The 17,537-nt window shown below is 47.4% G+C and overlaps 2 protein-coding genes across 3 annotated transcripts; one reads left to right on the top strand and one right to left on the bottom strand.

Moving 5' to 3' along the window:
• Window positions 1-55: 55 nt before the first annotated feature.
• TST (thiosulfate sulfurtransferase) lies at window positions 56-9,227 on the bottom strand. The gene is made up of 2 exons (XM_035128099.2): window positions 8,399-9,227; window positions 56-555 (listed from the first exon to the last, which is right to left on the bottom strand). The coding sequence occupies exons 1-2, from the start codon at window positions 8,994-8,996 to the stop codon at window positions 257-259; spliced, it is 897 nt and encodes a 298-aa protein (XP_034983990.1). The 5' UTR covers window positions 8,997-9,227; the 3' UTR covers window positions 56-256.
• Window positions 9,228-9,244: 17 nt separating this feature from the next.
• On the top strand, window positions 9,245-16,794 carry MPST (mercaptopyruvate sulfurtransferase). 2 transcript variants are annotated; one of them, XM_035128097.2, is made up of 3 exons: window positions 9,245-9,365; window positions 13,496-14,148; window positions 16,054-16,794. In XM_035128097.2, the coding sequence occupies exons 1-3, from the start codon at window positions 9,349-9,351 to the stop codon at window positions 16,350-16,352; spliced, it is 969 nt and encodes a 322-aa protein (XP_034983988.1). In that variant the 5' UTR covers window positions 9,245-9,348; the 3' UTR covers window positions 16,353-16,794. The 2 variants fall into 2 exon arrangements, with proteins under 2 accessions (XP_034983988.1, XP_034983989.1); XM_035128098.2 differs by lacking the exon at window positions 9,245-9,365 and adding an exon at window positions 10,636-10,780.
• Window positions 16,795-17,537: the final 743 nt, after the last annotated feature.

Genomic DNA, 17,537 nt, shown 5'->3' with positions numbered 1-17,537 from the left:
CTTATTGAAGTAAGCTTGGCTCCTTAATCGCACACTGCTGAGAAATAACAAAAAGGCCACTTGACCCGAGAGTTTTATTCCATTACCAATTACAAAAAGAGAAACAGGGAAAAAAACCATAGTGTTCAATTAGAAAACTAAAAAAATTATAAAAACTACGGACTTCGCATTTCCCCAGCCCTTGATCTTTGTCAGGAATAATTAAGAACCCAAACCTCGGTGCATGAATCACCGCAGCAGACTGATATTGCTTTGCTTATGCCTTATGGCGTTTCCACTCTGAAATTTTAAGCTCCGGCGGGGCACGCCGAAACCACTCTGACCAAGATCCATCATAGATGGCCACATCTGGTGTGCCACAGAGGTATGCCGCCAGGGCAATGTGGCAGGCCGTGACCCCCTTGCGGCATGTGGCAATCAGTGGCTTTGAGAGATCCACTTTCTTCTCCTGGAACATGCTCCGGATCTCTTCCGTGCTCTTCTCAAACCCTTCTTCCGTCAAGAAATTGAAAAAAGGCATGTTCAGAGTGTGGGGGATGTGGCCTGGTTCAAGCCCTAGAATAGAAGGGAGAGAGAAAAGAGCCTCCATTTAGATATGGTGGCAAAATAAACCAATGCGTACATCTTAAAGTTGATGGAGGCAAAGTATCTCAAGAAAAGGTTAGAGAAAGGGTTTGAAAAGGCTATTACAGAAGGAAGGAAGGAAGGAAGGAAGGAAGGAAGGAAGGAAGGAAGGAAGGAAGGAAGGAAGGAAGGAAGGAAGGAAGGAAGGAAGGAAGCCACCTGCAATTATGTAAAATAAAGTTTATGTAAAATAAAGTTTAAAGATCAAACAACAACAACAATTTATTATTTATACCCCGCCCATCTGGGTGGGTATAAACTACTTCTGATACAAAACAGTTATAATCTGGGACACATCTACAAAACGTGCATTAAGTGATGATCAAGGTAAATGTATTTAGCCATAAATATTCACAAACAGCACTGACTCAGTAAAACTGAACTGGGAGATCAAGAAAGAACCTTCAATTATTTTGTTTGGTCTGCATTTCTAAGTGAACCAGCCTGATCTGCACTTCCCAGACTAATATGTGAATTGGAATGTTGTTACCCTTTGGTTTTGCACTTCTCTGAATTTTGCAATGCAATTCTCAAGCAACATTGCAAAATTGTACTTTTCTTTAATCACTACTTGAATCAACATAAGCTACTTTGGGTTGCTTTAGGTTGCCCTGGGCAAAATAAAGGGACTATGAAATTCAATAAATAGTAATAATAATAATAATAATAATAATATCATGGACAGGACAAATTGATAATACTATACATTTTGAGTATGGTAAAAGTGTTTTTCTCATATTTATATTTAGAATGGAAACCACTGGTATGCAAATTTTGATAGCATGGAAATAATTTAAAAGAAAGGATATTCAGAGTTTAGAGTTTGGGTTTGCAACACTCCACCTGTACTGGAAGTGCTCACTGTCTCACAAATTCCAGAAGTGTCGTGGCTGGTTTTGATAACCTGATGGTAAGGAACAGGCACTCTGCACATGATCAAATGCAATGTCTTAATTGTTGTGTGAAATATCCAGTAACTTAAATGTTTGTAGGCTAAGCTTCGCTAAACTCTGGCTGGGATGACTGCCCAATTGCCACAGATTTAGGATGGGTTCATGTGAAAAATCTGAATAAACCACTAGGCGGCCTGCTCATTTTGTGTATTTTCGTACGTATGATGGATAATTTATTTGACATATCCTGGCAGGCCCGTCTTAACCACATCCAGTGCCGTGGTGCAAAGGTCCCTCCGGTGCCCCCTCCCTTCCCAAAATTTAGCCTGGGGCAGAGGGCGCCGTTGGGGAGGGAGGGAAACGAAGACAGAAGCCGCCACCGCTGCGGGGGCTGGAAGATGGCAGTTGGGATGGGGAGGAGGAGGCGGAGGCGGCAGCAGCAGCTTGGAGAGGTTCTTTGGCGGGAAGGAGGGCAAGGCACCGAGCGGTGGCGAGGACGAGCAGGAGAAGACACTGTTGAGCAGGCTGTGTGCCGACAGCCCAGTGGCGAGGCGGGAGGACTCCTCTCAGCCCGAGGTGCCTCAAGGAGCTGCTGCTGCTGCTGCCACCCTCTCCTACTCCTGGGCTGCCGCGAGGGGCTGCTCCTCGCATGCTCACGCTGAGGTGGTGGGAGAAGAGTTAGCGAGAGGGGAGGGAGGGAGACGCCGCCGACGCCGCTTTTTATTCCGGTGCTGCTGCTGTGGTGCCGACGGGAGCTCACCCTTCCCTCCCTCAGGCACCTCGCCGGCACAAGAGGCGGCTGCTGCTGTTGCTGCTGTTGCCTCGGCGCAGCGCGGCTGTCTGGCAGGTGCAGCGTGGCGCCCCCTGGTGGCCGGGCGCCCTGGCGCATTGCGCCACACAGCCTTGCCTTAGGGCCGGCCCTGTATCCTGGGCAACCTAATTACCAGCTAGCTCACATGCCATTTACAGGTGCTTCCATTGAGGTGATAAGCCACAATCTCACTGTTTGGGTAGAATTATATTTCTCAAATTTGCCTTAAATAACATGCATATACTGAGCACATGTGAGGATGGTGGTTGGTAGAGAAAGCAAATTCCCTTGATTGACTTGTATTGAAAAGGAGGGATTCCTCTGTAGCATATTGAAAGTTGCTGCAGGTAGAGGACACATTTGGAAATCATGTATCATGTCCCACCAAATGAAGAAAAACGCACCAGCCAAGGATGTCAACCACCATTGATAAAGCTTATTGGCTTTGCTGCCTGTCTGGGTCTGCCAGAGCCATGAGACAAGTCACCCAAAATACACAGCTTGGGGTGAACTGTGTTTGGCAGGTCAGCTCAGAACATTTAACCAAGTAATCAAAACATTCACCCAATCCAGTCCAGGCTTCCTTGCCACAGCTGTTCATCCAAATCTCTCCCCCCCCCACCTTCTGAGAAAGTTTAAATCTCGTGGGTCAAGGCTTTATGATGTCAGTGTTGGTCATGACTCAAGTGTCTTACGATGGGACAGCATTTTAGCATCCGCTTGCACTTAGGTAGCACCATAATGTGAAGCTGCAATAAACTATGGCATGCTTGGTTCCCCTCCACCCAGCAAAACACACACACACAAAGTGGAGTGCCATGTTTCTCCGAAAATAAGACACCGTCTTATGTTTATTTTTCCTCAAAAAAACACACTATGGCTTATTTTCAGGGGATGTCTTATTTTTTTCCCTCCTCCTCCTCCTGCCACGGCTGGCATTGCTGCTGCACCTATCACTATGTCTTATTTTCGGGGTATGGCTTATATTCCTTGAATGCTTAAAAATCCTGCTATGGCTTATTTTATGACTACAGTGGAACCTCGGTTTATGAACACCTCTGTTTACGAATTTTTGGTTTACGAACGCCGCGGACCCATCTGGAACGGATTAATCCACTTTCCATTACTTTCAATGGGAAAGTTCACTTCAGTTTATGAACGCTTCAGTTTATGAACAGACTTCCGGAACCAATTGTGTTCATAAACCGAGGTACCACTGTATGTCTAAAAATAGGGGAAACAGGGTAGTTTAGTAATTTTAGACCCTAGATATCATGGTCTTACAGGGGCCCCACTTTTGACTCTGATTGTATGTAATGGTCTTGTGGGGATCCTACTCTTTAGCTCAAGCTTCTTCAACCTTCCAGATGTCTTTGGCCTACAACTCCCATGATCCCTAGCTACCAGGACCAGTGGTCAGGGATGATGGGAATTGTAGTCTCAAAACACCTGAAGGGCCGAGGTTGAGGAAGCTTGCTTTAGATTGCAATATGTGTTGCTTCAAAATGTGGTAGGCCAGAATCTACTGTATTTGGGGGCCCTCCTGCCGCGCTGGTCCCTGGATTTCTGCCCTCCCCACCCACCTGCCCTTGATGGCACCACTGCATTTCTGTCCATGTGCGCGCACACACACGCAGCTCGTGCACATACACTGTACACAAAGAGGAGCGACTGGAACGCTGAACCTGCAGCAATTCTTTTGGAAACGTGCCACGGTTGGTCTCTCTCCACAATTCCAGATGGACATTTTTCGTCTCATTTGATTCTTGATTTGTCTCCTCTGTGCTCTGCAGGAATTGGCTCTGGAACTCATGGCTTCCCCTGGACATCATCTCAACATTAAAGAGCTAAAAATAATAATAAATGAACTGAGTTTTTAATAAAAAAAACAACCCCATCCTTTCCTTATGTCTACTACCGGTATGTTTTGATATTATAGCACATCCAATAGCTTCCTGCTACTCCATCTGCCCAAGCTTTGAATAAAACCAGAAAAGCTGCAGAATATAATAGTAAACAGATCCTCAATGTTTGCCTTCTCAGTAATATCACATAAAAGTTAGGTCCCTGGGACTCTCCACTGGCCATGCCCCCTTCTCAAGTGCTTTTGCTTGGCTGAAAGGTGTCAGGTGGCCAAAATGCAGCTTACTGTACAAACGGAAGAGTTACATCCATCACCCTGCACACCTTGTCTCTGGCCCACCACCAATATGTGGCCTCTGGAAGGTTGCTCCCATTTGACCTGGTGTAAGTGAAGAGTATGCAGAAAGAATCTGGGGCTCCTATCTTTACTAAATGTCCTTCATACAAGCTGCAAGAAGCATGTGTGGGATAAGAACTTCCTACAGTGAAGGACCGGGACTCAGAAAGCCAAAAAAAATCTGCACTCGTCTCCCACAGAGGCTACCCCTATCCAAAATGTTGCATTTTTCAGGTCATGCAGCTGCAGTTAGTACAGGATATAAAAGGGCTATAGCAAGCAGATAATGAGCTGGCAGGGAAAAACTTGCAAACTGACCCTTAATCTGTTCCAAGAAAGATAATAGCTTGTGAACATAGTCATGTGATGACTTCTGCTTCATTGACTATGCAAAAGCATTTCACTGTGTCGACCAAGTTCTTAAAGAAATGGGAGTGCCTGATCATATCATCTGTCTCCTGAGAAATCTCTATGTGGGACAAGAAGCTACAGTTAGAACTGGATATGGGACAACTGATTGGTTCAAAATTGGGAAAGGAGTACGACAAGGTTGTATATTGTCTCCCTGCTTATTTAACTTATATGCAGAATTAACCATGCGAAAGGCTGGACTGGATGAATCCCAAGCCGGAATTAAGATTGCCGGAAGAAATATCAACAACCTCAGATATGCTGATGACACAACCTTGATGGCAGAAAGTGAGGAGGAATTAAAGAACCTTTAAATGAAGGTGAAAGAAGAGAGCGCAAAATATGGTCTGAAGCTCAACATCAAAAAACCCAAGATCATGGCCACTGGTCCCATCACCTCCTGGCAAATAGAAGGGGAAGAAATGGAGGCAGTGAGAGATTTTATTTTCTTGGGTTCCATGATCACTGCAGATGGTGACAGCAGTCACGAAATTAAAAGACGCCTGCTTCTAGGGAGAAAAGCAATGACAAACCTAGACAGCATCTTAAAAAGCAGAGATATCACCTTGCCGACAAAGGTCCATATAGTTAAAGCTATGGTTTTCCCAGTAGTGATGTATGGAAGTGAGAGCTGGACCATAAAGAAGGATGATTGCCGAAGAATTGATACTTTTGAATTATGATGCTGGAGGAGACTCTTGAGAGTCCCATGGACTGCAAGAAGATCAAACCTATCCATTCTGAAGGAAATCAGCCCTGAGTGCTCACTGGAAGGACAGATCGTGAAGCTGAGGCTCCAATACTTTGGCCACCTCATGAGAAGATAAGACTCCCTGGAAAAGACCCTGATGCTGGGAGAGATGGAGGGCACAAGGAGAAGGGGACGACAGAGGACGAGATGGTTGGACTCGATGCCACGAACATGAGTTTGACCAAACTGCGGGAGGCAGTGCAAGACAGGAGTGCCTGGCATGCTCTGGTCCATGGGGTCACGAAGAGTTGGACACGACTAAACAACTAAACAACAACATGTATGTAAGGCTCTCTGAAGCAGGTTGCCTCCCAATGACGAAACATTGCATGAACCTCCCACCCCACATGCAGCTTGTCACACATCCATGCCTATGTGTATTTTACCACGTGTTGCTGGCATCCATCTGCCTCAGAAGACAATGGAGTGTGCCTCTGGGGATGAAGTCAAACTGCTGCATTTGCAGCACCAAAGTGACTTCCCTGGGGCACAAGCCTGGACAGTGTATATGGAGGTCCTGAGCTGCCCAGATAACAAGATGCCCCTCTTGGCCTCATTGATGTGGTCCAAAGGAAAGCAGAGCAATACAATACCATTTTGCACCAACTTGGCTGCGGGAGTTGCCAGAAGGAGGTGTACAAGACTCCATCCAACCATCTTAGGGGACTCCACTCTGGATTTGAGATGGGTTTGCTCCTTAGCCTTTTTTTCTCCTGCAGATGTCCCACAAGGCAGCAGAGGTCCAAGATGAGAGTTTTTCTTCTCCTCGAGAAGCTACCTTCCCCAGGTTGATGAGGCCCATCTGCCCCTCACTTCCCTCTACAGCACGTGCAAAAACCGCCTACTTGACCCTTGGACCCACTATGGTCTTGTCCGTTCAATCTGCTGGAGCTTGTCTTCGCATGCAGGGGAAGTCCCGAACTCACCGAGGGATTGAGATCCATTGGCTAGTCTCACTTGGCTTAGCCGGCCACTGGAAGCCATTTCCCAGGGTGTGGCCGCTGTCACATGCTGACAGCTTCTAGGAGCCACAGGTGATTGCTGACCGCAGGGTAGGGACCAAAGCTTTGGCAAACTGCCCCAGAAGGAGCACAAACCACATGTATGTACAGCTAAATCGCCACATGCATATTCATCTGTATTCAAAGCCAACCACAATGCTGAAGATTATATGAGAAAAACCATTACTAAACTAGCATGAAACTAATATAAGCCTTGTGAACTAGGTAGATTGTGTGTAATCACAGGCTGGGCAGAAGGACTTGGTTTATCACTCAACAAAACAAACCAGGGCTAGGGTCACCACCTGAAATCCCTGGACAGCCACCAAGGCCCCAAAATCTAGGAGGGCCCACCAGTGCTGATCCTCTCACTCAGCCCCCCCCCCTCCCCAAGTCATTCCCCCATCTTGGTTTTACTTAAGGATGGGCTGCTGTGTGCTGCATGCCCACATTTTTAAATGGAAATGTCCTGGGGCATTGTAGAGGATTCAAAATGGTGGGTGGATCTGAGCGGTGCCAGTCTTGATAAGCAGTACAAATGAAAGATATTACACAGTGCATAAATAAAGGGGGGGGGGAATCTAAAGAAACTTGCCATCACCAAGTAGATTACAGGAATGCATGCAAATTCTCTTATCTACATCACCAACCTTCAATTTAAATACTCTTATCTTTTTTGTTGGTGCTTTTGATATATATTTTTTCCTACAGGGAAGTGTTTCCTTCGTAGGAAAACGTGTTAAGAGCTGAGAGATCAGTCCTACAATTTTTCTGCTGGGGATAAAATGCTGGACTGACTGGGGAATAAATGGTTAACTTGGTGCTTATCTCAGGATTCTGTACCATGAGGCTGCCATTCCGACATATGCACAGATGCACACAACTTTCTGCCACTTCTACCCTTTTGGCTTTTGCCCTTTGTCCAGGCTGATCAAAAGTAACAGCTCAGCAATCTCCCATGCATTGCCAGGAAGGGGCAAGAGTATACAAGAATGTGAGGCAGTCATTTCAGACTTTTTGTTTGGACAGGCTGGTTTCTGGACAATGAAGAGGCAAATACTAGTCAAGCCAGTTCTCTGAAATATATAAGGAAGAGCTGCAGAATCATCAAGTTACCGGAGAACCTGTCTTAACTTAACATGCTTCTTATTACGTTCATGCTCCTCCTCCCCATTCTATACTCGCAAAATTATTGGAAACTGTCGGTGGCAAACATAAATGTCAAGAATATAGCTGTTACCAATAGAGATTGTTGGAAATAGACCCAGAGCACAAAAGATAAGTTCATCTGCTGTTTTTCTGGCTACCCATAGTCAATATAACTAACTGCTTTTGCCATATATAGGGGGAGGAGAGGGAATTAGAACTAAAGATCTGCCAACGGGCTATTTTCCAATCATTCCACTCTTCTGATAGATTGTTGGTGGGGAATCCTAAATCTAATTGTGTCCAGACTTTGGAGGATATATAGTTCTGCCAATGTGGACTCCCTATTAGACACCCACTGCGGTCCTGTGCAGGTTTACTCATAAATATCCCGCTTAGCTTTTATGCATGCATGCGCAGGATTGTAGCCCAAGTGTGCAAAGGGGACTAAAGGAATGGATCTACATTAATGGGAAATGAGTGTGGAGAGAGGGTCATATCAGAATGAATGCCAGAAAACACTCCTTTGCAGCTGAAGGTGGTTCCAGATACTGTTCCTACCTTGTGTCCCTGGCTCAGGTTCTGTTCCCCGGTATCTCCCTTCAGATCTGGAATCCACCACTTGGAACCGCTTGGATTCCAGGTTCTCCAACATATCCTCATAGGTCTTCAGGAGCGATCTGTTAAGGCTGGCTTTAAAAACAGCCGGCTCCGGTCTGGTGCTCTCTGATGTCACGGGGTGCCCTTCTTTCACCCAGTTCTTGAACCCCCCATTCAGCACGGAGACAGTTCGGTGCCCAAAGACACGGAACATCCACCAGGCCCGCGGTGCGTAGAAAGTGCCCAGGTCGTCTCCATCGTACACGACGACGTGGGTCTGGTTGCTGATGCCCAGGCGGCCGACGTAGTCCGCAAAGTGCTTCTCGCTGGGAAGCATGACCTCGTAAGGGGATGACTTGTCTTTGCATTCCTCGATGTCGAAAAAGGAGGCTCCGGGGATGTGCCGCTCTCTGAATTCTTTCTGGGCATCTCTCTTGCCACCGGGTTCATACCAGGAGGCATCCAGAACCCGCAGCTCAGGCCCAATCTTATTGGCCCGCACAGCTTCTGCTAGCCATTTGGTGGAGACCAGAGCTCTATACAGCACTTGTTGCACCATGTCAGCTAAGGTGCTTTTGGCTGGATGGAGGCAGACCTCGGCAAGCAGAAGGGAATATGCAGGAGAAAGGGGAGGGTCTCAAACTCACAAGCTCTGGTGTCTGGTTCCCCACCAATAAAGGAGCCAGGGGCGGAGAAACCAGGATGAACTATGTCCATTTGTATGCAGACCCGTCCTTTGAGTGAACACAGGCCCTCCCCCCCCAACAGCTGCCAGTCCCAAAAGTCCTTTTCTCCGTAAACATTTAGTCTGTTTCAAGTACCTGGATCAAGTCCTAGCAGAGAACAAAAAACCTCTCCCAGTTCCTTTCTACACCAGCTGTTACGGGACGTGCTGTAACAAGAAAAAAAATATGTCTGAAGTTCTACAGTAAGTGAGGGTACAAGAGTGTGGTGTGATTGGCTGAACCGGCAGTGGGGCAAAGGGCTAGCCTGAAAGGGGAAACTTACTAGTAAGCTTCCCAAGAAGGCTGAGAATGTGGGGTCCCAAAGGGCAAAGAGGAAAAGTTGAGAGAGAACTCAGGCTATCGATCTGAAACACCCTCCAGCTGTTCAGAACTCTAACCAGATCCGTTACAGGGGCACAGAATGAATGCTTTTGCATTGGAAACTTTTGCTGCCTATGCATGACAGGCCTTTTGGTGCGTATATAGTTGTTCCCAACGAATTTGAGAATTAACCCAGAAGTGAGAGGCAGAGCAAAAAGTTAAAAGTAGCAGACGCTGTTGAGTGTCTTGGCTCTGCTCCAGAGGAACTATCGGGAGGTCTGAAATAAGAACGCTGCAGCCCTAAAGCACACTTACTAGAGAAACGAGGGGGGGACTTTACTTCCAAGAAAGCATATATAAGACACCCGGGTTCCATGGAGTTCAGAGGCTGTGAGAACCCCGATTCCTTTTAAGAACAAGGTGTTGTTTACAGCAGCACACAGTAACGCTTCAAAACTCGCCCAAGTGCACATAGAAAGCCTCTGAACTAAATTCACATGCCCAGGACCTTTAACAAGCAGAAGTGACTACAGTACAGTAATGGACTACTGTATCTTTGTTCCTTGGCACCGCCCATCCCTCCGCCTTCCAGGAGTTCCTCCTTCCTCCTGTCCCTGCCAATGAGAGCGAGATAGCAGGGATTACTCCCCGTTAGTGGATCAGCTGCAATTTCCACAAACGCCGCTTTGTCTGCTTTAAGGAAAAGGGGTTCGATGGGGAGACGGGAGATTTTGATCCCTGTGGTGTAAAACTAGCTGGAAGATCCCGGGCCAATGTACAGCTGGGAACACCCCCTGCAGGCTACTTACCCCCCTTGGCCGCGCTTTAAGAAACTTGGGGCACCCCCAATATATATACAGTATATATATATACGCCTCTTTCTTTTAGGTTCAGCGGCCTGTTGCTGCAGGGAGGCGGCGGGGGGAGCGCGGCTCCTGCTCCCGAGCCGAAAGAGGCTCCCGAGGGTTTCGCGCTTCGCCCAGTCTCCCTTCTCCCTTTTCCAGGGAAGGAAAGCGAGGCCACCTCCGCGGTTCGGTCCCGAAGGGGACCCGGTCTGCTCATCCGGGCCGGAGACGTCGCGCCGGTTTCCCCTCCTTCCCTGCCCCGACTTGGTTTGCCCCGGCAAACTCTTTTCTGCCACTGGTTGGCAAAGTGGGATGTGGCCCTTGTCTCCACCCAAAATGCACGTAACGGCCTAATGGACGGGGAAGGAGGCAGCCCCGGCGGGCGGTAGCGGTGCGGGGCCCTCGGAGCGAGCGCGATCGTCCTCGGCGGGATTTGTCGGAAGGACGAAGAGGTACCTTGGTCGGGGGGGGGGGGGAGGCGGATCCTGTCGGGGGTGCCTGGCTGAATGGGGCGTGAAGCCGTAAAGGCTTTTGCAGAGAGGGGAGTCCCGCCCCATGTGCTCGGGAGAGGCCGTCGGATCCTGCAAGCCTTTCGCCTGCTCAGGAAGAGACGGGAACGCGGGCGCTCGCCTGGCGGAGCGTCCGAGGAGATCGTAGATTTGTGGAGTTGGAAAGGCACCACCGCGGTCATCTAGTCCAACCCCTTGCGATGCATTACTCATTTTCCCAACGTGGGACTCGAACCCACAACCTTGAGTTTAAGAGTCTCATGCTCTCTACTTACCAGCGGTGTCAACTTGAATAAAATATTGGGGTGGGGGTGGGGACACGCACCAGGGAAGCCCCGCCCCACATCATTGATCACATGGCACGGCACATGCACACTGTTTGAATGGCAATGCCCATCAACCCTAGGAATTGGCTTCTATGCTACCTACTAAGGTATCCCAACTGAGATCACCATCACAATTGTGCAGCTCTTTCCACCAGCTGTACATTGGCCCGGGATCTTCCAGCTAGTTTTACACCACAGGGATCAAAATCTCCTGTCTCCCCATCGTGTTTCTCTGAAAATAAGACACCGTCTTATATTTTTTTTTCCTAAAAAAAAAACACTATGGCTTATATTAAGGGGATGTCTTTTTTTCCCTCCTCCTCCTGCCATGGCAGGCATTGCTGCTGTGCCTATCACTATGTCTTATTTTCGGGGTATGGCTTATATTCCTTGAATGCTTATGCTATGGCTTATTTTATGACTATGTCTTAAAATAGGAGAAACAGGGTACATACATACACACACACACACACACACACACACACACAGTATATATATATATATATATACCCGGTATATATAATCACATACATAAGAATTTCTAAAAATTGCAGGTGTTCGCAGCAGACTATAGAAGAGATATTCTCAACTTCTCTTGCCCACAAGATAAGGTTTAACTTATATTTATTTATATATTTAATGAAAAAAGAATTCCACTTCTTCTTTCCACCTATGTGTTTGATGCCGCTCAAAAAACTGCACAGCAGCTTAACACAACCACCTTTAAATCAATAGTGCCTTTAAAAAAAAGTATATTAATTTATACTGGGACCAAATGTGGCTTTTCTGCAATGATGGAAGGCACTCCAATCACTTTTTTAAAAAAATAAAATCGATTCGCATGTGCCAGATGTGAGTCCTGTTATTTGAAGTTGGTTCAAGGACTAAACCCTTCTGAGCTGTGTCTCAGGTTATGCATTGGTTATTAGGAAGATGTGCCGTGGGAAAACCTGGCTGTCCTAAGTCAGGAAATTGGCTTTTAATGGGGAAGACTGTATGGAGATTTTTTTTTTTTTTAGCATCAGGAAGGGTGTGCGTGTGTTCTGCTTAAAGCTTACAGCTTGCTGTGTTGAGGTGGATTTGTGCAACTCAACATGGTCTGCTCTCTGATAGCAATACTGAGTGTGAGACTATTCATGGTTCCTAAAAATTTAGTGAACAAATAGAAAGTAGGTCAATGAGTGTCTACTGCTGTGAACCACAAGTGACAATGTTTACAGCACACATACTCCTTCACCTCTCACAAATAGTCTTTCTGTCTCCTGTATAAAAAAACTTCCGGAGGAGAAAATGGATATGTTTTTCCTGGGCTGCGTGCTCTTTTACTGTATTATCAAAGAAGGTGTTCTGCTGTCCCTTACTAGCCAACCTAAATTTCCCTTTCTCCTTGAACTTAATTCTTATTGACTTCCCTCTCCCAGCATATCTTGCAGACAGCAGTTCACCTAATTCTTTGAGACAACATTTTAGACCGAGCAGATAACTGAAGACTGCTGTAGTGGTCCTTCTAAATCTTTATTTGCTTCCTGCAACTAACCAGGGAAATGTTCCCATGATTCGAGAGAGAGAGTCCTTTCAGGTGTCCAATTTAGCATAAGCTTCTAACCATATTTAATCTACGAAAGAAACAATAGCTCTCTGATTCTGGTAAACACACAAGACAGTGTTCACACAAACTCATTCACCCCCTTGCCATTTTTGTTGCTTTCTACAAGTTGGCGAGTTTGTTGGATCAAGAACACACTGCATCTAACTCAACCACATAATAGGCTAAATTTGTCTTTCTATTTGTCTACATTAAGGTCGGGGAACTTTTAGGTCCAATGGGCCAGTTTTTCTATCTCCACCCACCCCACGGACCCAACTTTGATAGGTGGGTGGGCAGTGCACCTGTCACTCATCTGGTGTCATGATAACGTCAGGTGACTGATAGGTGGGCAGTCCCAACCTCCTGTCACAGTTGACCCGTGGAGGGCCACAGAGACCACAGAGAGAATGCACTGGCAGAGCAGCACCCAGCAGGATTGAACTCAAGTGGTGGGTCCAGTTCTGCCCTCTGCAGGGATCTGCTTCCCCTGTTGGGAACATGCTGGCAAAGCAGCACCCAGAAGCAGTGACACATTTACACCCACCGATCAGCTGACACAACCCAGAACTTATGGACAGGTGGGCATGGTTTGGAGGAAAATGGCTTTGTGGGCCAAATTGGAACTTTGCTGGGCCAAGACTAGCTCATAAGGTGGAGCTCCCCCCCCACACACCATGGGAGGTGAACTCCTCCCTATTCTTGTGGGGATGACAATGTTTGTTGCTTCATCTTCTTTCGCCATAGTGCGGACAGTCCAGCAGAATCCCAGATACCTCCTGAACCCGAACAGGACTTGAGCGCCATGTCTCAGCAGCTTCTCTACCGGGCTCTGGTGTCGGCCAAATGGGTCTCAGAAGCCATCAAATCCCCTCAAGCTGGGCTGGCTGTGCGGCTCCTGGACGCCTCCTGGTACCTCCCCAAAATGAAGCGCAACCCCCGGAGCGAGTTTGAGGAGCGCCACATCCCCGGAGCGTCTTTCTTCGACATTGACCAGTGCAGCGACCGCACTTCGCCGTACGACCACATGCTCCCCGGCCCAGCGGCTTTTGCAGAGTACGTGAGCAAACTGGGGGTTGGCAGCGACTCCCATGTCGTGGTCTATGACGCAAGTGACCAGGGCTCTTTCTCTGCCCCTCGCGTCTGGTGGATGTTCCGGGCCTTTGGGCATGACGCCGTTTCCGTCCTAGATGGCGGGCTGAAGAACTGGCTGCGCGAGGGGCATCCCGTCAGCTCTGGGAAGAGCCGGCCTGTCCCCGCAGAATTCCATGCCTCTCTGGACAGATTGCTAGTGAAAGCCCACGAGGATGTTAAGGAGAACATTGAGGCCCAACGCTTCCAGGTGGTGGATGCTCGGTCAGCTGGGAGGTTCACTGGGACGGAGGCAGAACCTCGGGAAGGTAACACATCTCTTTAGACCTTGAGGACAGAAGAGTTGGCTTCCTTTAGCTCAGCGACTGAGAAGGAAAGAAGCAAGGGAGAGGCATCAGTGCAGGATACGAAGCCTCTAGATCAGGGATGAGGGAAGTGCAGCCCTCCTGATGGACTACAAATCCCATCATCCCTGACCACTGGCAATGCTGGCTGGAACAATTCTTGTTACCATATATACTCGAGTATAAGCCTACTTTTTCAGCACCAAAAATGTGCTGAAAAAGCCACCCTCGGCTTATATTTGAGTGAGGTGGGTGGCAGCGGAGAAAGGCACAGGACTGGGGGTTTGGAGAAGCGCTGCGCTGCGACTCTCCGAATCCCCGTCCTATTTTTGCTCCGTGCAAGGCGGCGGGGAGGGAGAAGCGGCGAGGAAGGGATCCTTCCTCGCCGCTTCTCCCCCCACCCCGCCGCCGACAGCTGGGAAAGGCATAGGATGGTATTTATTTTTATTTTTGAAATTTACCAGTAGGTGCTGCATTTCCCACCCTCAGCTTATACTCGAGTCAATAAGTTTCCCCAGTTTTTTGAGGCTTATATTCGGGTCGGCTTATACTCAAGTATATACAGCATTTATTACATTTATATACCACCACCACCCCACTTCATCAAAGCACCACAGGGTGTTTTGCAACAGACAACACAAATGTCAGGGTGTTAACATAGTATCTGTGCAATATAAAAATTGGAACAGTTATGTAAATACAATTGATATGAAATCCATAACAGAATACATTTTCCTCATGAAATACAGATTCTCGCAACAGCAGGGGAGGAGAAAATCAGCCGCAGGGTATCTAAAATAACAAAAATGTTGCACAAATTCAGAATCTTCTCTCTAGTCAAAGTAGCTCTCCATCCTGGCAGTCCACAGAAAATGGCGGACCCTCCCATCTCTCACCTGGGAGTGCCTCCCTACCTCTCAATCAGGGTCCTTCTGTCACCTATCAGCCACTTTTCTGTGGGTGTGGTCCTTGGCCCCCGATGACATCCCAGAGGGGGGACATCCAGGGGTGATTCCCTATGGATCCCCCCTTTGAGGTGTCTCCCCCTGAAATTTGCCCATCACTGGGCAACCTGCTGTGTGCAGCATCCCTGACTTTTCTCCCCATCCTGAAACACAGCCATAAGGAGCTTAAGTCCAGCAGCATCTGAAGGGACACTTTCCCCACCTCTAAGAACCTCTCTAGGTGCTTTCATTCAAGGCCTGGTCAACCGCTTGATAGGCATGAGTGCAATGTCTTGGTTCTGGAGATCAAGGGGTTTTTTCCTACCTCAAGTCACATGTATTCAATGGATGAGGTCTGTAGGGTTGTACTGGAGAACTTTGTGCCCTCCAGATATCGTTGGGTTAAAATTCCCACCATCCCTGACCATTGGCCATGCTGACCAGGGCTGAAGGGAGTTGGAATCCAACAACATCTGGAGGGTTGCAGACTCTCGATGCAGAAAGATTTACCTTACTGCGCCCGATGCACAGATCTTTGCTGGGGACACTGTAAAAAAACCAAAATTGTTTTCTCAAGTGCTCTGTTGCAAAATGATTCCTGGAACACACTTTAAGCTTAAAGCGTTTCCTCTCCACTTGCTAGCTCAGTGATCAAGCAGGTGCAAGTTTGCAGCTATGTCTCACTGTCTTAGGTGAGATCCTGCTTATATATAGGCCAAGTTCTGCAGAGGATGCTCACACACTGTTGCTCACATGGGTTGATTTAAATGAAGGCGATTTGAATTTCAAGGAAGAAGAAAACGAGCATTGTAAATAGAGTTTCCCATTTTCAAACCAATCTGCTTCTTGAGCAAGTGTGTGTCCTATGTGGTTGGTATAACTGTTTTTTTTTAAATACTTTTTATTTTGTTTTAACTTTCTCCAGGAATTGAACCTGGTCACATCCCTGGCTCGGTGAACATCCCTTTCACTGACTTCCTGACCGAGTCTGGCTTGGAGAAGAGTCCAGAGGACATCCGCAGCTTGTTTCAGGAGAAGAAAGTGGATCTCTCCAAGCCCCTGGTGGCCACTTGCGGTTCAGGGGTCACAGCCTGCCACGTGGCTCTGGGGGCGTATCTGTGTGGCAAGGCTGACGTGGCCATTTATGATGGCGCTTGGGTGGAGTGGTTCATGCGGGCACAGCCTGAGCACATCATCTCACAAGGGAAGGGGAAGAGCCTGTGAGTTTTTGGCCTCTCACCTCAACAAGGGGCAGAAACATTGCCTTGTACAAGGGAAGGGGCTGGCCTTCAAAAATCCTGTCTTAAGATGTTCTTGCCAATGTGTGAAGCATTTCAACAGGAAATATGGGGTTCCGCTGTCCCTTTTTTGGGCATGAATGATGTCCTTTGTTCACTGCTGCTTGTCTGGGTGGAAGAATGCACTGATCATGGTATGGCAAAATAAGGGTTTCAGGTTGCACAAATGAGTTGTGGAAGTCCAGTCACATTGGCCAAACCACAGGAAAGGGTTACTTACGGAATCCAGCGAGCACTTTGACCGTGGCAAATTATTTCATCTGACTACACAGTACCAATCATTTCTCCCTTGTGAACTGAAATCTGTTTTACTTTTTTTAAAAAAAGTGAATTCTGATTTTTTTTAAAATTAAAAGCATCTTAAGGTACTTTAATTGTTCAGTGTGTTTGTTTGTCCTGATGTAGTGGCTTCTAAAGCATTTTGTTCAGGACACCATATGTTGTAGATCACAACTTGAGTTACCACAGGTCTGCCCTTGACCACAGCGGCATAAATATCAGAAGGGCATCGTCACCCATTGAATGAAGCTGCACCCAGGGAAATACACAAGCTTCCTGGCTACACAGAGCTCTTAAATCAGGAATAGGCAAACTCGGCCCTCCAGATGTTTTGGGACTACAATTCCCATCATCCCTGACCACAGGTCCTGTTAGCTAGAGATCATGGGAGTTGTAGTCCCAAAACATCTGGAGGGCTGAGTTTGTCTATGCCTGTCTTAAATCTTTCTGTGGCCAAGGTGGGAAGGTGGTTTGATCATGGAAGGTGTTATAGAAGGGCAGGAGCATCTTATGGTGAGGGAAAACCCTGTAGGTTTCAGGTAACTTGCTATTATCTATCTGGAGATGATCATTAAAAGTCAGTTTCCTAGTTCCACTTTTTGATGAATAAATACAGGTAAGCATGCCAACGCCACAAATTCCTTCACTTTAAAAAGTGGTGTACGTTTGTTCTGCCCAAGGCAACAGTCTCAGTTGGAGAATGGGGTTCTGGCTCAAATGTGGGGTTTAGGTTGGACACAAAGTTCAGGGATGCTGGCGCAAAGATTGCTAGCACCAATCCCAGATCCAGGAAGCAAAGTTGGTCAAGTGTAGGTCAAGCCCAAGCAAGGCA

Source organism: Zootoca vivipara, chromosome 10 (assembly GCF_963506605.1).
Source record: "Zootoca vivipara chromosome 10, rZooViv1.1, whole genome shotgun sequence".
Classification (NCBI taxonomy): domain Eukaryota; kingdom Metazoa; phylum Chordata; class Lepidosauria; order Squamata; family Lacertidae; genus Zootoca; species Zootoca vivipara.
The sequence above is the reverse complement of the archived record's forward strand: the minus strand, read 5'-3'. Positions and strand labels throughout refer to the sequence as shown.

What these genes read in the sequence shown, in the direction of transcription:
- TST (XM_035128099.2), bottom strand. Translation starts at nt 8,996, where the DNA reads ATGGTGCAACAAGTGCTGTATAGAGCTCTGGTCTCCACCAAATGGCTA. An exon ending in ACCTGAGCCAGGGACACAAG is followed by an intron (nt 556 to 8,398) that starts GTAGGAACAGTA and finishes CTTCTATTCTAG; the next exon opens with GGCTTGAACCAGGCCACATC.
- MPST (XM_035128097.2), top strand. An exon ending in GGAGGCAGAACCTCGGGAAG is followed by an intron (nt 14,149 to 16,053) that starts GTAACACATCTC and finishes AACTTTCTCCAG; the next exon opens with GAATTGAACCTGGTCACATC.